Genomic DNA, 26,505 nt, shown 5'->3' on the forward strand with positions numbered 1-26,505 from the left:
CCCCGCACCGGGTTGCTCGAGACCCACCCCGGCCCGAGGCACAAGGGCCGGGACGAGCGGCTCCCTCCTGCTCCAGCTGCCTCCGCCGCCGCGTTCAGCAACGCGAGGCCGGGCCGGGCGCAGGGGGTGAGGGAGGGGCAGCGGGGCGGGGACATGGGAAGCCCCGCCCCCTCCCCCAACAGCCCCGCCCCCTCCCGAATCGGCGCGAGGATGCGGGGCGCGCTCCGCCCGGGCGTCACCCATCCCGCAGGGATCAGCGGGAAACGCGGGGCTGGAGGGACACGCGCCGCCCCTCCTACTTCCGGTGTCTGTTCCGCTTCCGCGTCAACGAGACAGCCCCTACGGCGGGCAAGAGGGACCCCGCCGTCCCCTGCCCGGGCCAGTCCTCCCAGTGCAGGGGCCGCCCCGCTGAGCGGCCCCTGGGCAGTTCCCGCTGCGGCCCGTCCAGGGGCCTGGACCGTCGGCCCCAGGGGGCGCCGGAGCCGTTTGTGAAGTGGGGGTGCTGGGGGCAGCAGCACCCCTAGTCCCAGCCCTGCTGGGCCCAGCTACCTTCGTACGCCCTGCCCGCCTGAGGGTCCGGCTTTCAGCAGGGTCCTGTCGCCCTGCTGAAAGCTGCCACCGCGGGTTCAAGGGGGCCCTGTGCCAGCCCCACCCCAAGGCACAAGGAGCCTCAGCCCTGGGCAGAGCCCCAGCTCCCAGCATGGGGGTCCCGGCAGTGGCAGCGTGGGGCAGGGGTCCACCTGGCCTTCTGCGCGCCCCAGACAAGCGAGGCCCCTTGAGCGCTGATGGCAGAGAGGTGCCGTATGGGAAAAATGGATTATCATCAACTAGTGAGGGCAGGGGTGCCAGGACAATGTTTACTGTGTGTATGCTGAGAGCCACTGAACCAAACTGTAAACCCTGCAGGTAATGGAAAGCACTTCAAGACTGGGGGTGCAGCAGCACCCCTAGTTCCTGCACCAATGAATGAGGGGACATCTTTGGGCACAGGTCACTCAGTTTCAGTGATGTCAATCCAGACATTTCGGGTGCATGGGGAAATTCTGGTCCCACTCCGCACAGACTCCATTACAGTCCGCACTCTTCCCCCCTACTCCTCCTGCAGGGACCCTGGGCCTCCTTGATCGGGGAGTCTCCCCTCTCTCAGCTACAAAGTGCAGAAGCTGGTGGCATGAAGAGTCAAGTTTACAGCAGGCTCCTCTGAGCTCCATTGTACAGGAGCCGAGAGACCCTGGGCACCAGCTCGCAACACCACTTGGCCCGGCTGTTCCTCCTCCACCTGTACGCAGGGGTGGCTAGGTCACATTTTGATGGTGATGCAACCATGCAGCTGGAGCAGGATGGCTCTGGCAGCAGCCACGCTGATTTAGTTCCAGAGTAACAGCCGTGTTAGTCTGTATTCGCAAAAAGAACAGGAGGACTTGTGGCACCTTAGAGACTAACCAATTTATTTGAGCATGAGCTTTCGTGAGCTACAGCTCACTTCATCGGATGCACCAATGATTTAGTGTGGTACCACCACTTAAAACCAGTGGGGACATGGCCTGGGTGATTAGTAACCAGATAATATTCTTTTTCTGGAACTTTGAGCAAGTGCAAAAACCCGGAGGAGGGTCATTTGTCATCCCCCTGACTCCTCCCTGACTGGCACCAGGGCTCAGTCATGCTCCCACCATGGTGTTAGTGATGTCGGTCAGGCCAGCGGGAGCATTCAGCAGAGAGAGGGCAGGAGGGAAGGTCCCAGGGAAGGGTGAGTGGAAGGAGGAAGCAAATATAAGTCACAGTTTAATGCTGCTGTTGGGGTCGCTTTGCACCCATTAATTACTTTGCATTAAAATTTTAACGAATTGAATCCAATTGATTGGACTTTAACAAATTGAATCGTCCCCCGCACCAGTCTCTGAAGATTCAATCCCCATCATAGACCCCCCCCCTCCAACCCCCCCATCGCCCCCCCCGGGGCTCTCCCCTCCCCGGGAGGTGCCACGGCGGGCGGAGTGGGCGGGAGGGGAGACCCGGCCCCGCTACCCTCCTGCTCCGCGGCGACTGACCCTCCCCCGCCCGGGGGAAGGGATGGTTCAGTCCGGCTTCCCCCTCCCCCGTGGTACCTCCCGGATGTTGATGGTGTCGCCTGGCAACGGGAAGATGGAGCCGGTGGAGCCGGGCAGCGGGTGAGCGAGAGGGAGGCGCCCCAAAGGGCCCCGCACGGGGAGGGACCTGCCCCAGCCCCAGCCCCCGGCCCCTCTTCCCCGGCCCCTCCCCACCCTCTCCCCGCCCCCCCCATCCTCCCCCCTCCCTGCCCCCCCGCAGCCCCTCCCTTCCTCCCCCCTCCCCGCCCCCCACAGCCCCTCCCTCCCTGCCCCCTCCCCATCCTCATCCTCCCCCCTCCCTGCCCCCACCGCACCCTCATCCTCACCCCTCCCTGCCCCCCACAGCCCCTCCCTTCCTGCCCCCTCCCCATCCTCATCCTCCCCCCTCCCTGCCCCCACCGCACCCTCATCCTCCCCCCTCCCTGCCCCCCCACAGCCCCTCCCTCCCTGCCCCCTCCCCATCCTCCCCCCTCCCTGCCCCCCACAGCCCCTCCCTCCCTGCCCCCTCCCCATCCTCCCCCCTCCCTGCCCCCCACAGCCCCTCCCTCCCTGCCCCCTCCCCATCCTCATCCTCCTCCCTCCCTGCCCCCCACAGCCCCTCCCTCCCTGCCCCCTCCCCATCCTCATCCTCAACCCTCCCTGCCCCCCACAGCTCCTCCTCATCCTCCCCCCTCCCTTCCTCCCCACCCTCTTCATCCTCCCCCCTCCCTGCCTCCCACAGCCCCTCCTCATCCTCACCCCTCCCTTCCTCCAGCCCCTCCTCATCCTCCCCCCTCCCTGTCCCCTCCAGCCCCTCCTCATCCTCCCCTCTCCCTGCCCCCTCCTCTTCCTCCCCCCTCCCTGCCCCCCACAGCCCCTCCTCATCCTCACCCCTCCCTGCCCCCCACAGCCCTTCCTCATCCTCACCCCTTCCTTCCTCCTTGCCCCCTCATCATCCTCACCCCTACCTTCCTCCCAACCCTCATTGTCCTCACCCTGACCCCGTTTCCCTGTCCCCTCCAGCACATCCTCATCCTCACCCCGACCCCATTCCTTTCTCCAGCCCCCATCCTCACCTGTTCAAAAGAGGAGAAAGAGTGGGGAGCGGGAGCAGGGTGAGGTTAGAGGTGACAGGAATGGAAGAAAAAAAGCCCAGCCCCCCACCATGGTCTGATCCAGGACAGTGAGAAGGAGAGGCATCTCTGAGAGAAGGCATCTGCAGAAGCAGAGTCAAACAAAGGGATCCAGGTCTCTTGGGGAGCTGCAAGGAGAGGAAGAGATTGTGGATGGAACGGGCATTCCAGAGACAGCAAGAGCTGGGGAAAAGGAACGGGAGATGGGCATGAGCTTAGGAACGATGGAACAAAGGGGTGGAGGTGGTGGCAGGTCAGGTGTGGGGATGGGGGAGAGCCAGTGTTAGGGCCAATGTCACCAGAGGGGATGAGGCAGAAGCAGAGGAGGATGTGGGATCTGGATCTGTGCTGGTGGGAGGAGGGGGGAAATTGGGATGGAGATGGGGAGAGGAGCACATTGAGCTAGTGGGAACTGTAAAGGGGTGAGAGTAACAAGGATGGGGGAAAGAGCCAGCGAGGGAAAGGGACAAGGAAGGAGGATCCTTCCCTTACCTCTCCAGACCAGCCCCAGCCCCCCAATCGGAGCTCACTTCCAGACTCTGTCTTCTTCAGCTGCACTAGCATTCCATTTGTTTTCAGTCCATGTCCGTTTCTGGTTCTCAGGCACTTGCAGAAGGCTACAGTGTCTGTGTTGCAAACACAGCAATTCCAAGTAATAAACTGTCTTCACTCACACTAAAACAGTGTTCCTGTTTGTTTCCATGCAAGTGTTCCTGATGGCATTAGGTTCTGTACGTTTACAAACTCCTACATTTGGTTCTGATCCCTGTTAATGCTCCAGGAGGCAGTGCTAGTATTTGACCTAAAGCCAAGCTTTTAATTTTTGTACGTTGTTGTTCTGTTTAAAATTGTTCAATAATTTTGTTCAATTTAATTAAGCCCTGAATCAGGTGTTGGACAAATTTCAGAAGAGGAGGAGCTGCATCCAGAAGGCAATGGGGTAAAGTTGCAGATATGAAAGACTTAATGCACCTTGGGAATTAGAATCACATGGGAATTAGTGCATATTTTGGTGCCCAGATACTATGTGGGTGGGTTCACTAGAAATGCAACTAATATTGAAATATAGGATTTCCCAAGAAATGCTGAAACAAAACATTAAAAAAAAAAAAAACAAACCCAAAAAAATTCAAAACACGAAAAGAAACATTTCCCCAAGAAATGTTAGAGATCAGAGTGCCTTTGTCCTGAAAAGGATTAGCTAGAATATTCAGATCAGATTTTGGAAAATTTTCTAACTATAAGGATAGTTTAGTACTGGAATATGTTACTGAGGGAGAATCCCCATTGGAGGATTTTAAGAAGAAGGTTAGACAAACACCTGTCAGAGATAGGCTAGGTTTACTTGGTCCTGCCTCAGGGCAGGGGTTAGACTAGATGACCTCTTGAGGTCCCTTCCAGCCCTACATTTCTGTGATTCTTTGGGGATTTTTTTTGTACCCCTCAGTTTACTAATAAAGATGTACAAAAGATGTGTGGGAACACATTTACTTTGGAGGCAGAAAAACATAAAAATAGTTAATACACTAAAAATATCCTCTAAATTTTCAAAAAATTGTGAATACAGAAACTTCCTCCATCTGTGAAATTGTAGTGACCTATTGGTATAATATGTTTAATATTCAGAATGGTCTCCTCCTAAAGAAAATTCTAACATTTATTGGGAAATATTATATCTGCAAACAAGTCAATTCATAATCTTAACACAGAATAAGACTTGACAGATTTTGAGTTATGGACTTTGATGTTGAATTTTTATAATCATTTCAAGTTGCTTCTGGGTTAGGGATTTTGTTTTTGTGCTATATTTTAAAACAACTAAGCCATTTTTTTTTAAATCTCTGTAGAGTCTGGGAGGAATTTAAGGGTTTATTAACACATCTCTAATGACTGCAGCACTAGCAGATGCTTCAATATTAAGAGCATTTCCTTACACTAGATGTGAAGTGCTGTGTAGTAGTAGTAGAGTGCATAATGGAGAACTTTGATTGGAGTCAGTCAGTTGTTACAATGTTGTTTTCTGCTGTATGCTAGGTGGAGCAACCAGAGAGTAGCCATAACAGAAAGAAAGAGGCAGATGGTGGTTCAGCAGAGGAGCCAGGAATGGAACTCAACCCAGCAGAACCAAATGCACCTGAGTCCCCAGAGCCTCCCATTGTAGAGGTGGATGTTTATGAATTCTCCCTAGGAGAGCGTGGTATCTACAGAACAATCAATCCAATGCGTTGACATCACAAATCATTAAAGAAGCAATTCCAGTGTAGCAAAAAATTGAGAAACTATTGCTATCTTATCTTGGATATGAAAGGGAGGCCTCAGGAAGCTTAATTTGGCTACATTCCAGTTTCCAGGAGAGTCTTGTAAAACTTAGCTCTTACTCATCTCTGACACAGGACTTTTCATCTGTAGATCTTGGAGCACTTTTAAAGGAAAGATAAATTTATTTTTGGGGAAATTTATCAATGGGGAAACTAATTTTGGGGAAAATTAATGACCTCAAGCACCTCGGTGCTTGGGAATTTACAGGACTTGGTCCTAAGAGTTGTATTCTGGTATTATGGAAATCTGAGTGCTCATTACTGTAATATAGTAATTAAATAACTTACGTCCACAATCCACATTCAAAGTAGGAGACTTATAGGAAGCCTGAATTCCTGTGGAGTCCATGTATTGATTATTTGAAGTAAAACAGGCTCATTGCATATGTATAGCTTACAATGTTACAAACATACATAATAAATTGACTGCAACAAAATAAATTTAAATATGAACTTACTGGGGGAAATAGAATGTACAGGTTATTCATATTTATATTCTGGGCTGCACAATATTTTACACTAGACATTTTACTGGGCTGTCTCAGTCCACATAAGAATCCTCCTATTTGTTTTCTCTTATTTTCAAAACCACTCCAAAAGGGCCTGATTTTCAGAAGTACTGAGCATCTTTGATGCCAGTGAAAGTCAATGCAAGCTGCAGGCACTAAGCAGTTATGAAAATCATGCCCCATCTGTTTCAGTAGGTTATCTGTTTGTAAGAGTAATTAGGTTGCATCTATCCAAGACTCTAAGTACCCTAATACATAATTAATAGTACAACAAAATCCCAGCAGTACTAAAATGATCATTTAAACCGGAACTCAGCTAGCCAGCCACCTACAAAACAATCCTTCCTACTCCTTCATAGTTCTGGGAAAAACATCCTCTCCGAACCAACCTGTCAAACAGGTGCTTTCTCAGTGTGCCCAGATGGTCACAATATTTGGGCTATTTTGGACCTGGGGGAGCAAGTTCCATAGTCCTGAACACTCAAAGAAAATGCCCTGACAGCTGCCACGTCTTCTATAACCAGAGGGATCCAGCTTGGGCTCCCTGCTGATTACAGCTGCTGTGGAAGTTTGGCCCAGGGAGAGAGGCGATCCCTCAGACAGACTGGTCCCAAGCTATTTAGGGCTTTATAAGTCATAACCCACACCTTAAATTCCACCCAGAGATCAACAGGCAGCCAGTGCAAATGCTTCCAATAAGATGCCCCACTTGGTAAGTGAGCCACTGTCTGCACCAGCTTCAGTCTAGGATGGATCTAAGGTGTATCCTCAGATATAGCACACTGTAATAGTCTCGTTTTGAAATAACAAAGGCATAGGCAACAATCTGAGACATAATGGTAATTTCTAATTACATTAATAGAACCCTACAATATTAGAACCTAGTGACTTACAGCATTAGTTAAAAGGAACAGTTTGAAAAGAGACAGACAGAAAGAAAACAAAGTGATTCGGTCGGGTATAACGTGGCTTTGAAAACCACCTTCTTCGGTAAAATCTAAAGAGAGATTTTTCACTTCTGAGTTATAAATATGGGAAAGTAAAAGCTTCTCATGGAAATTTTGACAGGGCCTTAGTCACTGTAGTCCTAGCAGGAGCTGCTGTTATACTAGATGTGGTCAGATGTGCAAAGCAGCTGTAAAGCACTGTAGTAATAGCCCTTAGTAAAGAACATGGACCATTATAATATTGTTTTGTTGTGTTCTACTTTCTGGTTTTGATCTGTGCTAGGGAATGCAGCCAGAGAACAGTGATGACACGGAAGAGGGAGAGGCTTTGCCTACAGAGGACCCAGGAGAGAGACTCATCCCAAAAGAGCAAGAGGTCTCAGGGGCCACAGAGCAGGAGGTCGCAGGGGCCACGGAGCAGGAGGTCGCGGGGACCACGGAGGAAGAGGTTTCAGGGGCCACGGAGCAGGAGGTCTCTGAGGTCACCTTTGGAGAGGTGACTGGTTATGAATTTAAACTAGGGGAGTGTCTCATTCACAAGACCCCCAATCCAGTGTTTGTGACATTACATTCCCAAATTGTTGAAGCAATTCTAGTACTGTAAACACACACCACTGGATGAATCGTGCAAGAGAGAGGCTAACTGGAAAGGAGACAATTGGTAACCAGCCATGGTGGATAAAGAACTCCTAACAAAATTCAAGGGGTTAGTTTATTATTGCATGCATTTCTAATGTGCCCATCACCATGAGTGATACAGCCTTGCTGGCATATCTGGGATAACTTTAGAGCCTTTTAATTGCTTTCCGGCTTCCTCAAGAAGCAACAAGACTGTTTTTATAGCTGACTATATTTCTATCTTGTGATGACAAAGATAAGCAGAATTTTAGTAGCAAACTGTGTTAAACTGAAGATCCTTTCACAGCCCTAATTTTATATGATGGCCTTTATGTTCCAGGAAAAATCTGATGAGGTTTCCTCAGACCAAGTAGAAGTGGATAATCTTCCTCCCAAACTGCCTGACATGGAGCAGTCAGTGATAGACAGCTGGAGCAGATCCCGCATGTCCTCAGGAGCTAGCACCCAGAGGTCTGCATTATCAGTGCACATGGAGATTCATGCTGAGTCAGGTATCAGTTAGTGTCTTACTAATAGTACTATCCTTGCAGCCAGCTTTCAAATACAGTATCCAGTTTTTTCTCCTCTCCCAATAAATGTGAATCTAGTTGGACATACACTATCCAATCTAAGGGCTTGTCTACACAGGGAACTCAGAAAAATTAATCTGAATTAACTAAAGGTGTGAATTTAGAGTGTATTAATTAAATAGCATTAAGCCCCCATATGGACACTCTTATTCAGAATTAAAGTGGCCTTAATTTGGTTTATTTTAATTCACACTTTAAATTCACACCTTTAGTTAATTCAGATTCATTTTTCTGCATGTCCCCATGTAGACAAGCCTTAATCCTTATGTTTAACCTCTGCATGATGCTACTACTAAGCCTGTCCTTAAATCTTTTCCATAATAACTTTCCTCCTCACTGTTAGAATTACTGTATATTTTTATTATGATTTATTTTCTGTGTGCTAGTGACATTGTGAGGCAATCTAAAATTCCAAAGAAAGCTGGCTCTGTTAGGTATATTTTCCCCCATCAGGACACCTGCTAATCTTAAAATACCTTTAAATGCACTGAATTCTCATTCTGTGATGCCTGCTCTTTGTCATCCAAGCACAGGTGACATTGGGGTAGCCATCTCCTCTCCCTATTCAGACTCTGCATTTCAGCTGTTTAACCAGCACCTCAGCAGGCTTGGGAGTGGGGAAGAGAATGCAAGTCTACATTATGCAGATGAGCAAGCTGAAATAGAGGGCAGTGAGGAAACGGAGGAGGAAACACAGCTGATTGTCTTGGACCCGGAACATGTAAGAAAAGTCCAAATTCAAGACTTGTCACTGGTATTGAGGGTTCCATGAACTGGGAGGCAAACTGGGCCATGGTTTAGCTGTATTCCAGGTTAAATATGTTATACATCCTTTTTACAAAAGTTCTGACTCCTGTATGGTATCTGCTCCCTCTGTAGTAAATTAGAATTGCAGATTAGAGCAATGGGAAAATCTGGTGAACTTCAGTTCTCAGGAAAATGAAGGACCTACAGCTGGTGGGAAAACGCTGTGCAAGCTTCCCTCACACAGCTCTGCCATTCATTTCACTTCTGACCTCCAAAGACTCTGGGCCTCTCCTAAACAGAAATGACTAGTGATGCCAAACTAGGTGGTAGTTTTATGATACGAGCAAATGTCCACAAGGCATAAGGCTGAATCTGCACAACCCATTTCACTTGCAGTCTGCTCAGGACAGGAACCCAAGTCTCCAGAGGTGAAAATGCAGTGTTGTACCTGACACATGTTCCTTGATAACTTATTCATGCAGGTGTTATAAGGATGCTATCATCATCTTCCTTCCCTCTCTAGCCCCTGATGAGAAGATTCCAAGCTGCCCTAAAGAATTACCTTAGTAAACAGATGGAAAAAGTGACCATGGAGCTTCGGGAGCTGGTATAGTAGTTTTCCATGGACTTCCCATAGCATTCCAGCCCTGTCCAAGTTGGTGTGAATTGACCCATCTCCTCTTGTGTCTGCAGACGGTGGCCACAAAGCAGGGTAAGGTGCAGAGGGAGGAGCTGGGAATGGTCCTTTATGGGGTCCAGCAGCAGCTGGCCCGGCTGCAGATGGAACTGGAGAAGAACCAGGACCGATATTCTCAGATAGCCATGGTGCGTCGGCAGCTAGAGGAGGAGCTGCAGGACATCAGAAATGTGTACAAGAAAACATGTCAGAGCACTGAGGATGAACGCAAGAAAGGTGACTAAGGCGCTCTTGCTTAGTCTTTCCTCATTCTAGTCACATAAGGACAAATGAGGTTGAGCGTAAGTCAAACAATGGTTTGAAGAACATCAGCCCAAGCATTCAGGAATGGCTCGCTGACTGGAAAGATCAACTCAAGCATACCTGGTATGCCTCGCCAGTTAGGCCTCCTGTAGCATAGCTTGGCAATTGTATTGGTTAGTTGGTAATCTCTTTAGGGGGTAGACCATATTTTATTCTATATCTGTAAAGCACCATGTACATTCAAAGCATTATAGATGTACCTAATACTTGTCTTGGTTTTTATATAATTTTTACCAGTATAACCCACATCTTTGTCATAAGACAAATGCTTTTCTGTCCCTTTAAGGGGTTCCTTTGAACAAAGGCCATTCCTGGCAAGTAGGCTTTCATAGATTCTAAGGCCACATTGTGATTATCTAACCTGACTTCCTGTATAGCACAGGCGAGAGAACTTCCCCAAAAGAAATCCTAGAGCAGATCTCTTAGAACATAAGAATGGCCACACTGGGTCAGACCAAAGGTCCATCTTGCCCAGTGTCCTGTCTTCAGACAGTGGCCAATGCCAGGTGCCCCAGAGGGAATGAACAGAACAGGTAATCATCAGGTGATCCATGCTTGATCAAGTGATCCATGCCCTGTCACCCATTCCCAGAAAAACATCCATTCTTGATTTAAAAATTGCCAGTGAGGGAGAATTCACCAGGACCTTTGGTAAGTTGTTCCAATGGCTTTCCAATATTCAACACAACTCATTTCCCACCATTTGGTTATTTATACTTGTCTGAGGCCTCTGCTGGGGTCTGTTGAGGCTTTGGTGAAGATTGCAGATCCTTAGTTGATTAGACAGCCTGGTGCATCAGACGAGGCTCTTCTGCTTGGCAACCCTTTACAGTCAAGGCAGTGAACTTAGCTGGGCTATTTCAGTATTGTGGAGATACAGGATATACTGGGAATTGAGGGCACTTACCAGGTCTCTTGGGCAGCTTCTCCTCAGGAATTCTGCTCCAGGAACTGATGTCCATGCCCACCTCAGAGCGGGTCATATGACTTGGGTGGGTTTTTTTATGGGTTTTGCTCTGTCCACATCCTAATTACTTTCTCTTTTAGCTCTGGTATGGTACATGTTGCAGAAATCCTCTTCTGTAACTAACCTTTCCACCTATCTCCCCAGTTTCTGTAATGCAGACAGAGGTGGAAAACATGGCCTTGCGTCTCTTCTATATGCAGAACATGGACCAGGATGTGCGTGGTGATATCTCCGTGATGAAACGGGCAGTGAAGAAGGCTGAGGCAGACAGGAATCAGGCTGAGGTGGAGAAGAAAAAACAGGTATAGGGCAACTATCAAGTCTGACAAAGAGGCTTTGAATTATGTCATTGGAGTTCAGAGTCCCTTGGGAAAATGCTGTCTTGTCATACAGAATGTTAAAAGAATATATTCTAGGAAGATTGGTACAAAATGTGGTCTGCCCTCTTCCATTCGTAGATTGTACATGTTTGCAAATAGCAGGTGGTTCCTTAGATATGCATTTTAACATAATAACATAAGAACGGCCACACTGGGTCAGACCAAAGGTCCATCCAGCCCAGTATCCTGGCTACCGACAGTGGCCAATGCCAAGTGCCCCAGAGGGAGTGAACCTAACAGGTAATGATCTAGTGATCTCTCTCCTGCCATCCATCTCCACCCTCTGACAAATAGAGGCTGGGGACACCATTCCTTTTTCTAAATCAAATCATTCATAAGAACGGCCATACTGGTTCAGACCAAAGGTCCATCTAGCACAGTATCCTGTCTTCCGACAGTGGCCAATGCCAAGTGCCCCAGGGGGAATAAACAGAACAGGGAATCATCAAGTGATCCACCCCCTGTCGCCCATTCCCAGCTTCTGGGAAACAAAGGCTAGAGACACCATCCTGGCTAATAGCCATTCATGGACCTATCCTCCAGGAACTTATCTAGTTCTTTTTTGGAGCCTGTTATATATAGTCTTGGCCTTCACAACATCCTCTGGAAAGGAGTTCCACAGGTTGACTGTGCGTTGTGTGAAAAAATGCTTCCTTTTGTTTGTTTTAAATCTGCTGCCTATTAATTACATTTGTTGATGCCTAGTTCTTGTGTTATGTGAAGGAGTAAATAACACTTCCTTATTTATTTTCTCCACACCAGTCATGATTGTTTAGACCTCTATCATATCCTCCCTTAGTCGTGTCTTTTCCAAGCTGAAAAGTCCCAGTTTTATTAATCTCTCCTCATATGGCAGCTGGTCCATACCCCTAATCCTTTTTGTTATCCTTTTCTGAACTTTTTCCAATTCCAACATATCTTTTTTGAGATGGGGCGACCACATCTGCACGCAGTATTCAAGATGAGGGGAGGGATAGCTCAGTGGTTTGAGCATTGGCCTGCTAAACCCAGGATTGTGATTTCAATCCTTGAGGGGGCCATTTAGGGATCTGGGGCAAAAATTGGGGATTGGTCCTGCTTTAAGCAGGGGGTTGGACTAGATGACCTCCTGAGGTCCCTTCCAACCCTGATATTCTATGATTCTATGTGGGCATACCATGGATTTATATAGAGGCAATATGATATTTTCTGTCTTATTATCTATCCCTTTCTTAATGATTCCCAATATTCTGTTCGCCTATTTTCCCACTAAATTAAAAAAAAAAAAAATCACAGAAACCTTCCTGACAGCAAAAAATTTTTGAAAAACATAGCACAGCTTCTTTGAGCAACTCTATAGTAACAACCCAGTATCCAGACATGCAAAGGAGGAAGGAGAGGTTTAGTGAGGAGACACCTTATTTTCAAGCCCCAGGGGGATTATTCTGAACAATGATGAATTTAGAAACGTGATTTTACAACACAAAATATAGCTGGTCAGTTTTTTTTAACTCATGCTCCCTCTGCTGGTTAGATGGCTGCCTCTTGCGGCAGAATAAATATTGTAGGATTATGTCAACAGTGGCAATGGAGTATGGATTTTTGATAGCTTTTTAGAGGGCATTTTCTTCTAAATTATTACCTTTTAAGGTAGTCAGATGCCATAGTGATGGGCACAGTATAGTAACCTAGATAGATAGAAGTTAGGTGACATATTGGACCTGATGCTCTTCCTTGATATGAGACTGAATAATATAAATGGACTAAATGAAAATGAATCCTCTGCAGCATGGTGCAATGGACTGAGCAATCCTGACCACTCAGCAGCGATGGAGATGACTGTCATCACATGGCACTGCACTCACTAGTGAGGATGGTGAAGACCTGACAGCCACCAAATCTAATGCAGCTCCCTCACTTGACCTTGCTTCCCCCGTGTGTCTCTTGCTGAATCCATGTTGTCAGGATTGGGATTGTTTGCAGTATTTGTGCTGATCTGTTGTGGTCTGATTTTTGTAGGATCTGCTTGTAGACCGCTTAACAAGGAAGTTTAATGAACTGCAGGAGCAGATTGGTCTGTATGAAGCTCAATTTATTGCCCAGGCTGAAGACACAAAAATAACACGAAAAGCAGTGAGTGAGGTAGGAGATGACAATATTTTTCATGTGTTGGTTAATATTACATTTTGTGATGGGCCAGAGTCCTCCACCTTGCACTTAACACAGTACACACCCCCTGGGTTTGAGTCCAAATTCTCAGACCCCTGCCCTTTGTGTGAATAAAGGGGTTCCTATGTTCTTAAGAACAACAACAAATAAAACTTATCCTGAGTTGGCTGTTTCTAGGGTTTTCCCCTGCAAGACCTCTTGTCTTACCCCCTTAGTTCCTTTACCTTGAAGGGAGACACGCACCCCTTCTGTGCTCCTGGATTGGAGCTAATCAGACCCATCTGATGTGACTGACAGGATGAGTCTGCGGCAGAGCAACTCCATGCCAGGTCCAATCTCTGACATCCATTTTCCTACATATTAATGACATATATTTCTCCTGTACATCATAGTATCACGATATCCAAGTATTACATAGTAATTATATTTAGGTGTTACCGCAGTGTAAATAATAGCTTGATAACATCACGATGCACTGCACAGATGCACTGACCCAACTGTGCTAGCACAATACCCCTTTTCTGGTCTGGATTTTCATGTTAAATCTGTAGCTTAATATATTACCATTTATAGTACATTGTAAATTGTATCCCATAAGACACACAGGATGTGAGACAAGGCTGAGTTAATGTTGCTGTTGGGGCCTTGACTTTTGCATTTCCTTTCCTTTCTGCAGTTTTTGTCTGTGATCTTAATGTTGCAAAAAATGTTCATGTACATAATGATATAAATTACACTTTTGGTTACAGTGAAGTTGTTAAAGTAACTGAAAACAAGATGTACGCCAATGCATTTAATTCACTTACTCTACAAGGGTAAAGGTAAAAAGAGCCAAAGAAAGAGCAGGGGACATAGGAAAACAAGAGAAGACAAAGCATGAATATTTTGAGCTGTTTCTTCCCAGCTGTATTGTGAAATGAAGTGGGCAATGAGGATGGAATGCAGGTGTGAGAGCCCAGCCCAGTGTTGATTCAGTATCTCAGAGTGGGGTGTCTCTGCAGGCTTGTATGGAGATACAAACTATTAACATGGAGAAGAAGCAACTGATGCATCAGTGGGATAGCAGCTTGACTGGGATGAAGCGACGAGATGAAGCCTACTCTGCCATGCAGGAGGCACTAAGGTATAGCATCTGAAAGTGGGCCAACAAAAAGAATAGCTACACTTTGGATGGGAGTTATTGGAAGAGAGAAAAGAGTGCTGTCAAGGTTATTGTTAATATAGTGTTGTATGTATACCATGCGCTAAACAAAGAATAAATCTGTTGCTCTGAAGAGCTTAGAATGGCAAAGGGTCACTAGGGTAAGGAGCATCATTTTTTGTTAGTGTTTTCTCCCTTCACAGCATGATCTTCCTTCAAAGGTATGAAATAGATAACTAGGCAGAATTATCTGGTTTGCATTTGACTCTATCCCTTTAAGGACTTCCCAGGACAAAAGAACAGGCATCAGGAAAGATTTACCTAGGTAATTTGCAGTCACGATTTTGTGACATTTGGCAAGAATCCATTCCTCAGAAAATCCCAACCTTGGGTGCCGAAGGGAATGTGTGTTCTTTCTTTAGCCCTAAAACTTGCCCAATGGTGCGTGAATCTGCAAAATACTTTTCTTCTCTGATTTCCTGGGGAGAACAGGGAGAAGAACTGAAATAAATTCATTTTCTGTAGACACATTTCCTTTTGACTTTTGGTTTCTCCTTCCATCTGCCAAGAGCTCTGTGCTGTCACATTCACACTGCAGCAAAGGAGACATGATGACACAGTCTGCTTTCCCTTAATCTCTACATAAGGGTTGGGAGAAGAATGCTTCCATTGTCAAACATCCATCTCTGCCAGCCACTTATAAGGCTCCATCTTGACTACTCCATCTTGGTTATTCCGCTAGTTTCAGTAGTTTGGTACCTGTGTAATGAAATGTGCCTGTGGGAAGACATTGTGTGGCGGTGGACAGGTGATGGCAAGGAAATGACGGCTGAACTTGAGAAACAGAGAGGGCTTCTGAAGTGGAATACACTATATCCCCAACTCAGACTGCATACCATCATGAGGGAGGCGGTATTAAAACATGGAATGGAAGTGGAAATAAAATGGAATTTGTTGCTGAGTATTTGGATCCTACTAAGATTGAAAGGTCAGCCAGCTGTAACCCAGCTGTTCATCCAGCAGCTAGGTGAAGATAGAGAGGAACTTTGTGAAACATTATTTTATTTATCACAAGCCTGTGGGCTACTATTGGGATTGCAAGCAGTTTGTTTTAACTGCAGAGATGCATGACTTGCATCCATATGTCTGTGGAGGGTGAAATTAGTGAGGAATTCAACAGGAGATCAGGGCAGACAAGAGAGAAATATTGTCACCAAGTTAATTACTTCCAGGTACTCATCAGCTGGATAGAACCCACCCAGAAACAGAATATATTTTTCACATAGTATGTGGTAAAGTATTTCATAAAGTGTACTAAATGTATATTAAAAATACTCCTGATGATATACAAAATTGGTTAGTTTTCATGCAGTCAAATAGGTGCAATCTGTAGTAAATTTGTATGATGTCTCTCTCACAATCACACACTGCTGTTTCCTGTGAGAATACAGCTTTGCTGAAGCAGTTCACTCCACTCTAAGCAGAGAAGAAAAACCCTCACTTTTCAGATACTGAAATCTGTGATTCCCACCTCTTCCAACTCCCCATAAGTGAGAGAGCTGCCTGCGTCTCTGCATATACTGGCATCTTCTTTGTTTTCTCTCTCCTTAGTGTAACTTCCCAGCGTGGTGATCCATCCATTCCCAGTGTATCCAGGCTGTGGTCTCCTTCACCCTTCCCATAAGGACATCCTCTGGAATGTAGCCTATTGGCAAGGAAACGACATGATGCCACCAATAACCGTTGTGTCATCACAGCATGGGCTTGTTGAAAAGAGGGGGAAAAATATCATGAAAAAGAGCATACCCGTTCCAATACAAATGGGTACCTGACGGCCTGAAAGGACCCCTTCCCCAATGTTATGCCTATCCTTTTGGTCAGGCAGGACTGAAGGCAGTTCCTCACATCAGTGCCCCTTCTGGGCCAATTGGAGCATGGTGCTAGACAGCCATGTAGGGAGCTTCTATCCTCTCACTCCTAGAGCTGGTGCCCCAGTAGTTCTGTGTTCCCATCTGAACTGGCCCTGGGAGTTTTGGGCTGAGATCAAGCCCTGAGGTCTCATCCCCTGAACTGCAGTGTAACAGGACTGGGAGATCTAGAGCACAAGGAGCTATTCAAAATTAGCCAAAAATTTAGGTGCCTTAGTTTTATTTCCAGTAGGGTGATTTTAATGAACACAGATAGCCCCAGTGCTGAATGAACTTGTCTGATTTTCTTGCTCTTCACTTACTCATTTCTGCAGCAGCCTGTTTGAAAGCAGGAGTTTGGAGTTGACTATCCAGTGCACAAATCAATCCCCATGACACTCTTCTGTCTTCTCCTTGCCCTTGCAGGCAGTCCAAGCACCAGCTCAGGTCCTTAGAGACAGAGATCCAAGTCTACAAGAAGTCAGTCACGAAGGAGGAAGAGAGGAACGAGCTGCTTGCCAGCATCTTGAACCGCTCGGAGAATGATGCCAACATGAGCAAGAAGCTGATTGCCCAGTGCACAGCCAAACAGGATGCCCTGAAAGTTGAATACAGCACCTACACCCGCACGCTGCATGAGACAGAGCAAGCCCTCAGCAGGGCCAACTCGGTGAGACCAGGTCCCCGTGGAGAAGAGGCTTTTTTAATCAGACATTGATATTTTGTCACCTGTAGATTTCTATCCACTTTCCCAAATCCCAACAGCCTACACTTTTTAACAGCCCTGTTTCCGTGTCTTTCCTCTCAGGACCGAGCTGCTCGGATGAATGAGTTGCAGGCCATCAGTAAGGAAACAAAGAAAGAGACTGAAGCCAGACAGGAGTTGGAGAATCAGATCATGGCAAAGCTGCAGGATCAGCTGATGTCCAGCAAAGCAGCAAAATATTTTTCACAACTGGCTGCTAAACTTCATAAGAGAAAGCTGGATCTGGTATGGCATCTGCTTCTGTGTGACTGATGGTAGCTGACCTGCAGGAGAGAGAGAGACACACATTCTGTGTTTATTCCCTCCAGGATACTGCAAGCATGGCCCAAAGGCCATTGGCACCAATAGATAGCCTCCCCTGCCAAAAAAAGAGGACCCCATCTAAAGCAAGCTCCATCACACTCCCTGTGTTCCTAGTGCTCCAGCTACTGCCAGGAGGACAGGGCTTTGTCCTTGACTATGTAGCATTCTAGTCAAATTCCATCTTGGGTCATTCCCTTTGCCTATTACATTTCTTGTACAGTTTCAAATGGCTCGGATTCTTCTTCACTTACTGTCCTAAGCTGTTGCATTATGTTACCATGTGCTGTTAAATTGCCATGTTTCACCCTACAAGTGTCTGTATTTCCATGGCGGGTGAAGTGATTCCCTTGTAAACCGTAGGCTGAGTTTGTACAATACTTTAGGACTATTCAGGATGATAGGTACTATAGAAATATGAGATATTTCTGTTACTGTTAATCAAGTTTTCAGGTCTTGTGGAAAGGGCAGGGGACATTCCTATTAAGCATAAAAGTAGAAGGGCCTGCAAAGCAAAACGCAGCTTCTCTGAATTCACCTCCAGGTGCAGATGTGCCTAAGAGCTCTTCCCTTCGCAGCTGCCTTTTGAGGATCATATTGCAAGGTTTCAGAAGATAATTTAGCCAAAGAAAGTATGACAGAAATATTAGTGCCATCTTGTACAGCAGATACTGGCTTCATCTTCTGCTTAGAGAATGGCATAGAGTGACGCACCCTGGGCATGTTTAGACTCAGTGCTGCATGCTTTTACATGTGGAAAGGAATACTGCAGACCCACTCTCTAAATGAAGCGAACCAGAGGCGGCCAAAGCACAGACCATGACATTTTACAATGTGGCTGCCCTCATCAGCATACAGAGGTGCAGCTCATGGACACTACAAGTTCCAGCAAGAAGTGTGCCATCCTGAGTTGTGACCTAGTGGTCACATCAAGAATGTAACAGCGAGTGCTCAGACCTGTATTTCTATGGGCCACGTTTCTCTGTTCAATATTAAGGTGACTTCACTCTTCTCCATTTTCTATAAATCAGGTGCAGTCCTTGGGCTCCTGGCAAGCTGTTAATGCTGTCTTTGATTGTGAAACATGCAGGCAACTCTGAGATAGATGCAGGGCAAGTGGCTCTTCTGTAGTTATTTGCATCTCTGTCTGTCTGGCCAGATGTAACTGAGGCATATAGGTTGGGAAAATAACTTCAGGGATGATGATGATAATAAAACTTTGCCTTCTCTAGCATCTTCCCTCAAAGGACATCAGGATTACTGCCTCCCATCATCCCTAGAAAGTAGGTAAATGTCATTATCCGCATTGTACTGATGGGGGAAGAGAGGTGCAGAGAGGTTACGTAACTAGCCCAAAGCCCCATAGCACATATGACAGAACTGGAAATAGACTCCAGGTCTCCTGACTCCCAGTCCCATTCTTTATGTACTAGACATGCTCCTCTCTTAGCCATATTTCGTTGACAGGATTGCAGACCTGTTTACAACACTAAGAAGTGGATTACTGCTGAATGACAATGCTTTTTTTGTTGTTGATGTTATTAGGAGCTGCATTTTTCCAAAGTTGAGAATGACACAGCCCAGGTCATTCTGGACACAACTCACACCAACTGCAGGCTCTCTATGCTCCAAAAGACATTCTCTGCGCTGGACAAGGAAATGAAAAATATCAATGACCTGATCAACCGCAGTGAGAATGAGATCAGCAAGCGCAATCTCCTGATCGAGCGCAAGCAGGGGGTCATCAACCTGTTCAACAAGAAAATGGAGATGACGATTTCCCAGTTGGGGGTACGTCTCTTACGCTTAAACCCCCGAACCTGATTTCATTCGTTAATGAGATTAAGTTTGGTTCATAAAGGTAACTGTGTAGAGGTAATAGACATGGGCAAGGTAATGAGAGGAGGTGTCTAACCTGTACAGTGCACTCAGAATGCCTGTCATGCTGATTTTTGTGTTCCTCTCTGTAGCCATCAAACACTATCAAAGAAGCAGCCCTGGCCAGTACCTCTCCTGGGAGGCCAGACTAAATGTAAATGGGGATAATCCCAGTTCTGGCTGCTGAATTCTGCTGCTGATGTGAGCAAGTCCCCAGTTTAGACTCATGATTAGTTTTAATGCAAAAATTAAATCCCAACTTCACAGTGTGTCATTTTAAGAAATAATCCAACAATTGATTAAGAGCAAATCTATGGGATGAAGATTTTTCTTGGTGCATTTAGGGACTTCCATTCAGGGTGTGCATTTACAATTTAAACACAAGAAAGGGGGTGGAGGAGGGTAAAGATGAGGAAAGCCATACACAGTTCTCTCTGGTTATGCATGACAGAAAGGAATGCCAGAAGCAACACCCAAACCTGTTCACATGATCCCAGAACTCAGATAGCAGCACTGCTGATGCAGCCATGAGCTGGCTACCAACATGCAAAATGAGCATTTCAGGCATCCCTGAGCTGAGCTCCAGAAGGTCTAGGGATGCCATAGTAAGTAGCGTCTCTGTCTGACTAATACTAAACTTTTTTCCTTTACAGGGTCAAGAACTGGGACCCTTGGAAGTTGAGATCAACAGGCTGACCAAGCAGATAGATGAATACAACTCAGACGTGATGACACTGCAGAAGTACTGGCTCAGGCTGCAGAAAGAGCTGGTCAAACTGACCCAGGAGCGGGAAGAGCAGCTGGCCTCCTTGGATATGTTAAAGAAACAGATCACCATCATGCAACAAAAGAAAGTGCGCACTGAAAGTAAGTGTTTCCCTCAATCCTCCTGGCAGTGTTAATCAACGAGTGGGCATGCGCTGCCAGAGAACAAAGGGAGAGACGGTTCAATAACTTGTAATTTTAGAACCTCGCAACAAAGAAAATTTTCAGTATCTGCAAGCATAGTGCCTCTGTATGCATATACAGTGTGACGTGTGGTTCTATTGTATTCCTGGGTGTACTCTCGGGCTACATGCCAGGCACCTTCTGCCACTTGAGCAGCCTGGTATCCCCTCTAAGGGCTGGATCTTGCAGCCTTTACTTATATAAGAGGAAGGGTTGCAGGATCACATCCCAGGTGACCATCTTGATATGTTACTGTTCTTAGAAAATAGGGTCATAAAGGTTAAGGCCAGAAGGGACGATCAGATCACCTAGTCCATGGGTTCTCAAACTTTTGTGCTGGTGACCCCTTTCACATAGCAAGCCTCTGAGTGTGACCACCCCCCCCATAAATTAAAAACACTTTTTTATATCTTTAACACTATTATAAATGTTGGAGGCAAAGCGGGGTTTGGGGTGGAGGCTGACAGCTTGCGACCCCCCATGTAATAACCTTGTGACCCCCTGAGGGGTCCCAACCCCCAGTTTGAGAATCCTTGATCTAGTCTGACTTCTTGTCTATCACAGGCCACCAGCACCTGCATACTAGACTCAGCAACCGAATTAGACCAAAGTATCGCGGCTTACAGGAGCCTAGACTATTATGTGCCACAGGCAGAGAACAGGAGGGACCGAGGTGCAACAGTGCCCTAGGCCCCAACAATGTCAAGGAAGTGAGATATGGGATGGGTTACCCCCCACTCTGGGGTACTACTGAGCCTGCCTGGTCCACCAGCCTGGGCTCCCTTACACTGTCCTTCTGAGTCAGGCCCTCAAGCCTCCTCCAGCACACACACAGGTAGGGTTTCATCATAACCATTTTCAAAACGTGGATTTGATTTTGGCTTTATGGAAAGGCTTGTGGCTTTGTCAGTGTCCATGGAGACCTTCAGAGTGGGTAGCTACAAGTGCAGCTTTGTCTACACTGTCAGAACCCCCCCATCTCCCCCCCCGGGCCCCAGTGCCCTGGTGAGTACGCTCTGCTTTTACTTTTTAAAATCTTTTCCATCTCTTTCCTATTCTCCTGTAGATGAAATCCAGCAGGAGAAGAATGAACAGAAAGACATTGAACGCCACATGAGGAACATGGCCAATGACTTGATGAAACTCAACATGTTAATCAACAAGAACAGCCACAACTCGGAGGAGCTGCAGCATGGCAACACCATCATGGAGAATGAGTTTGTGCGCTCGCTTAAGGTAGGGAAGGCTTTGCTCCGCGTCTCCAAGACACAGCCTGACAAACAGCAATCTTGCTGAGCTCTCACTGGCACTGTGTTGCACGAGACAGTCAGAGATTGCTAACTGCTGCCCCCATGGCACAAAACCATGTAACCAGATGGAAATGTACAGCTATGCACAGAAAGGCTATCCCAATTTGGTTCCTGTGCAGAGACAATGATTCCCTTTACATAGCCCAGGAGGGTTAGACGTTCTACCTGTTGTGGGGAGGGTTGTAAGCCAAAAGAGGCAGGAAGATCAGAGGCAAGCAGTGAGCCTGCCAGCGCCTCTCAGTCTGACACAGTGATGTTGATTTCTGCTTCCTAACTCCAGGCAGCAGAGAGAGAGTCGATTGAGATGCAGGAGAAGCTGGACCGACTGCATGAGGAGAAAGAGAGACTCCTAAACAGCCTGGTGGAAGCAGAGTGAGACCCAGACCCCTTGTTTTATGCCACAGTGTTTGAACTCTCTTGTCATGCAACTGCATTATCCTTCCCTGCCCTAATGCTGGAGGGGAAAATGCGTTCTGTCACATCCTGTTAGATTGATGTGCTCCTTTCCTGGCTCCCCTCTACCTTTGATGGGAAGGTGGGATGAGTTCTAGAACTTTTTGTAACCCAGAAGATTAAGAGTCTATCATTTATTTTCTGCAGGCCAGATACAGTCACAGTAACTGCTGTTCAGTCTTCCTCATACGGCTGCACCAGCAGCCTGTTTCTGTAGATGAATGAGAAGTAATGCGGTCTCCACCCTCACTCAGTGCTTGGCCTCTAGTCAGCAGAAGGCTGCCAGCGTTGAGTGTGTGGGGGAGAGAGGGAAACTCAGTATGGAGTGGTGTGATGTAAGCCCAATGGCTGTCCAGAGGAAGGTAGCTAAATGATCCAAAATTCTCAAACTTGGGACCTCACAGGAGGCCCCTAAATAAAGGGCCTGATTTTTCAGAGCTGCTGAGTTAACAAATGTTGGCTTTAATCCTTTATGCTGCAATCCCAACTCCGATTTCTACCATTATCATGGCACTTCTGACCTGCAGAACCCTGACTGATTCTCACATTGAGGGCACCAATGTGTCATGTTCCATACAGTGAACTCTTAGTTTCCTGCTGGACTGTTGAGCTTTGGACTCAGAATGGGGATCCATAGTGTGACACCACATATACAGGGGAATCAAGTGGCAGAGTGACCCCTTCTTTTTCATAGAAAAGCATCCCCTCCCATTCTGTCCTTGAAGGCATCAGATCATGCTATGGGAGAAAAAGATCCAGCTGGCTAAGGAGATGCGTGCTGCAGTGGACTCAGAGACAGGGCAAGGCGAGATCCGAGCCATGAGAACAGAGATCCATAGGATGCAGGTGAGCCAAGGTGGGAGGGGAAAGAGGAGATTCACAAGGAGATTACCCAGCCTTGCAGGAGATGCTGAAACATCAGACGGTAGATAGGAGATAACTCCAAGGTTCCTGGCAGTGTCAGGGATAGGTGTCTTCCTTTGACCTAGCACAGTATGCTGTTACACCTCTTTACATGTTCCTTGTGTTAGCCTAGCAATGGGGGAGCTCAGCAAAAGGTAGACCTGACTGGGAAGGAAACTTACAGGACAGCGTTTATCTTACTACGTGGTGACCCAGTACGTAACCAAAGCACCATTTATGGAATATTACATCCACCAATGCACTGATTCAGAGAAGTGTTTCTCTCTCTGCCAAAGCAACCTCCTCTCCCACCTACAGGATACTTCTACCTTCCCTCCCTTATTATTGCGTTTAGATGAATTTATTGCGTTGAAATCTTTAGAAGACTGTGTTGGGCAAGCGGATAGGGAGTCAGTTATTAGTCTGATGCCCCCCAGATCCATGCTGTACAAACCTGGCTCATGATTTAGTTGAAAGATTTGGGATGCCAAGGCCTGTGTGTCAAATGTGTCCTGTCTCTTTAGCTGGAATTTGTCACACTGAAAGTCTTCTATCAGATGCAATTTGTGACCACTGGGTATCTTCAGAGTTTCTCTCTCCTCACACATGGCAGGTCCGCTACAGCCAGCTGACAAAGCAGCAGGAGAAGATGATTCGTGATATGGAGGCAGCTGTCTCCCGCAGAGAGACCATCATGATTCGGGGGGAGGGTCAGAGCAAAATGGATAAGAAACATTTCACCCAGAGTGACTTCCACCACAAGACACAGGAGCTGCGAAAGAAGATCAAGGAAACCCAAAAGGTGAGCAGGTAGAGAGGGGCCATAAGAACTGATTTTTTCTGCAGTTGCTTTATAACTAGAAATATGTCCGATATTGCTCGACATCAGCTTTGCTTTATGGCCTACTATCAGACTATGCAAGGAGGATGTCACGCACGATTCACTGAGCCAACCTTTCTCCCAGATGGCAAGGAAAGTGCTGTGGACATATGTCAATGGAGAAGAGGACACTGGGGATAGGCCATGGTGAAACTCATGTTGATCTCCAGGATTCTATGGTATTCCTCATGTAGCTCTGAAGATCATCTACTTTTTGCCATGCCAGACCCACTAACCTTCTGTCTTAGAAGAACTTGACAGGACTTTTATTCAAACCCTTCAATGCTGCTCCTCATTCCCCAGTTATCCTATTTTCTTTAATCGCTTGGAGTTGGGATACAAAGTGCTTGGAAGGAAAATGTCTGGTGCATATTCTGTGCCATCTGCCTCTCTTCATGGTAGTATAAAGAAAAGTGCAGTAATGTGCCCCCAGGCATGGAGACATTCACTGCATGGCAATGCAGTGAAACACCAGTGGATTGTCACATTTCCTGGCACAACATTAGAATGCCCAGTGTGCCTAATGGGCATCTAGCAGTGTGAGTGCCTGTGCCTTTAGGCCACAAAGTATACTTACTAAAGGAAGTACAGCCTTGAAATGTCCAAGAAAGGGAGAAGTTCTCAGGTGATAATTTGGCAATGCAGTTGGCACGCAGAGGCAGAATCTCAAGTTTCCTTCCCTTCCTTTCATTAGAATGCTCAAGACTGCAACAGAACCATCACAGAGCTGGAGAACACCCAGAAATCTCTCAGCATCGGCCTTCTGGAAAAGCAGCAGCAGGTCTCCAGTTTGCAGGCTGAGACTGATGTCCTTGATGCAGACATAGAGAGGCTTCAGGACAAGAAACGTTGGGTAAGGTGTCTTTAATACGTATGCACTGCATGTATTATTTTCCTGTGCTGCCAGCCCACATGGCCTTTCTACCTCATCCCAAACCACATGTACCAAGCTCAGGCTGATTATTTGAGCACCATCATGTTCCGTTCTAGAACTGGAAGTCTCAACAGTAAGACCAAAGCTCATCTGTGTGGGAGACAGAACTTTCTCTGGCGGTGGTGTGACCTGACAGATCTCCCTTGTCTTTTAAAATTCATAGCATTTCTCTGTCTTTGCAAGATTTTTCTTCTATGCATGTGTCTGATTTGGAGATTCACTAAGCATTTATATATATAACTCAAAACGGGGGATGCCCACTTTAGTAGTTAGAATAGGACTTCACTGATCTCTCCCTCTTCATAATCCTCCATTTCAAGATGTGATAATCGCGTTTCCTCCCCCATTTAATTAAGTGCTCCTTACTCTCATAGCTCTCTTTTATTCAATCAGATGTCCTTAATGTAGTTTTCACTGTTGCTCTTCTAAGAACCTTTCAGAAATTGTGGCCTATCAGACTCGTCAGAAGCATCTGCAGGCAGTGAAGGACGGGAAGTATACCCCACTGTGCCGCACCCAGCAAGTCCTGCAGCAGGAGCAGCGGAAACAGCAGGACCGGCTGCACACCATTAATGTCATCATCCATCAGATTCAGCAGGAGTATCCTCAGTACCAGAGGGTGTTGTCCTGGCTCAGCCAAGCCCTGGACTCCAGGCTTGGGTCACAGGAAGCAGAATAGGCAGAAGCACAGAGCCAGATCGGAATAAAGTATCTTTTGACAAATATTTTCACAAATAAATACAGTATAAGATTTTATTGCTTTTGTCACTTTCCTGGAGGCTGAACAACAGAAAAATGAGCAGTGATGAGAAACTGACACACAAAGTAATAAAACTGCTTCTGTGATCTTGGGTTCCAGCCGTGTGTGCCCTGCTCCAATCTCTGGCTTTTCTGTCTGCTCCAAGACAGCAGGCTGGTTTAGGTCCAACCACTCATATAATTGTGTATTGTGTTAGAACATGGGAAAGAGGTGCAAATCCACTTTTTGGGGGTTAAGTCGCACAGTCTTCTCCATGGACAGAGAGATGGGTCCTAGAACACTTTCTGCCAAATCTGGGGAGCTCACCAGCTTTGAGCTGCATCAAAGTTGAAGATGGAATATGAATGCTTCTGGAATGGGAAGATGAGTGCAGACAGGGCCTAGAAAGACATTCCTGAATGAAGTGGAAAATCCTCTAATCTTGTTCATACTCCCCTTCTATACAGAATACTATTCTTCAGTGGATTGCCAACAGTCTTTCCCATCAGTGTCAGCACTTCACTTAAGAGCTCCAATTGCAAAAACCAATCCACATGGTTTTGTTTAGTGGTAGTGCCCCTAAATTAGGGAGTATATGACAGGGTGAAACAGTGAGGTATGGTCTCTGCTCATCAGAATAAGCAGAGGGACATCAGAGGGGAAATGCACGTTTTTCTAAGCAGACTGGACTTGTGTTTAACAGCTGCTTATTTCATAACCCTGCGGAGGAGAACGAGGAAATGAACCTCCCATCTTCAGCAACTTCAGATTTCCTTTTCTTTCATTTCAGCGGGTTGCTTGGCCTCTCTGTCTTGTGTTTGTTTTACTGACCTGCTGCTGGGCTGGGAAGAAATCACTACCGCTCCGGGCCCGGTCCCCGCCACCTTTGATAACGTGCCTTTGAGCTGCGCGCGTGGGAG

At 46.7% G+C, this 26,505-nt stretch overlaps 2 protein-coding genes across 19 annotated transcripts in view; one reads left to right on the forward strand and one right to left on the reverse strand.

The window, feature by feature from the left end:
* The window catches only part of TBC1D16 (TBC1 domain family member 16), a 38,572-nt gene extending 38,257 nt beyond the window's left edge, over window positions 1-315 (reverse strand). For 2 of the 9 annotated variants that reach the window (XM_037914510.2, XM_037914512.2), the window contains exon 1: window positions 1-154. The gene's annotated coding sequence lies outside the window, so the exon portion shown is untranslated. The other 7 variants (XM_037914507.2, XM_037914508.2, XM_043528593.1 and 4 more) reach the window with 7 other exon arrangements.
* CCDC40 (coiled-coil domain containing 40) lies at window positions 201-26,415 on the forward strand. Of its 10 annotated transcripts, none has more exons than XM_043528585.1 (22): window positions 2,001-2,171; window positions 4,082-4,142; window positions 5,237-5,365; window positions 7,260-7,400; window positions 7,449-7,472; window positions 7,935-8,106; window positions 8,718-8,905; window positions 9,455-9,538; window positions 9,625-9,844; window positions 11,043-11,200; window positions 13,277-13,399; window positions 14,428-14,549; window positions 16,901-17,144; window positions 17,283-17,465; window positions 19,086-19,331; window positions 20,072-20,285; window positions 21,433-21,602; window positions 21,957-22,048; window positions 22,855-22,975; window positions 23,646-23,834; window positions 24,607-24,765; window positions 25,277-26,415. In XM_043528585.1, exons 1-22 carry the CDS (start codon window positions 2,074-2,076, stop codon window positions 25,523-25,525), a joined length of 3,387 nt encoding a protein of 1,128 aa, XP_043384520.1. In that variant the 5' UTR covers window positions 2,001-2,073; the 3' UTR covers window positions 25,526-26,415. The 10 variants fall into 10 exon arrangements, 9 of the variants coding, with proteins under 9 accessions (XP_043384524.1, XP_037770431.1, XP_037770430.1 ...); XM_043528586.1 differs by having other exon boundaries at window positions 2,002-2,171; window positions 7,260-7,352; window positions 7,425-7,472; XM_043528589.1 differs by lacking the exon at window positions 2,001-2,171 and adding an exon at window positions 201-1,750 and having other exon boundaries at window positions 7,260-7,472; window positions 8,754-8,905.
* The last annotated feature ends 90 nt before the right edge of the window (window positions 26,416-26,505 follow it).

This window comes from Chelonia mydas, chromosome 14 (genome assembly GCF_015237465.2).
Source record: "Chelonia mydas isolate rCheMyd1 chromosome 14, rCheMyd1.pri.v2, whole genome shotgun sequence".
In the NCBI taxonomy this organism is placed as follows: Eukaryota; Metazoa; Chordata; order Testudines; family Cheloniidae; genus Chelonia; species Chelonia mydas.

Excerpts from the sequence above, each read along its gene's own strand:
- CCDC40 (XM_037914501.2), top strand. The coding sequence starts at position 2,074 with ATGGTTCAGTCCGGCTTCCCCCTCCCCCGTGGTACCTCCCGGATGTTG. Across the intron at positions 22,976-23,645 it reads CAGAGATCCATAGGATGCAG|GTCCGCTACAGCCAGCTGAC; the intron begins GTGAGCCAAGGT and ends CACACATGGCAG. Across the intron at positions 23,835-24,606 it reads AGATCAAGGAAACCCAAAAG|AATGCTCAAGACTGCAACAG; the intron begins GTGAGCAGGTAG and ends TCCTTTCATTAG.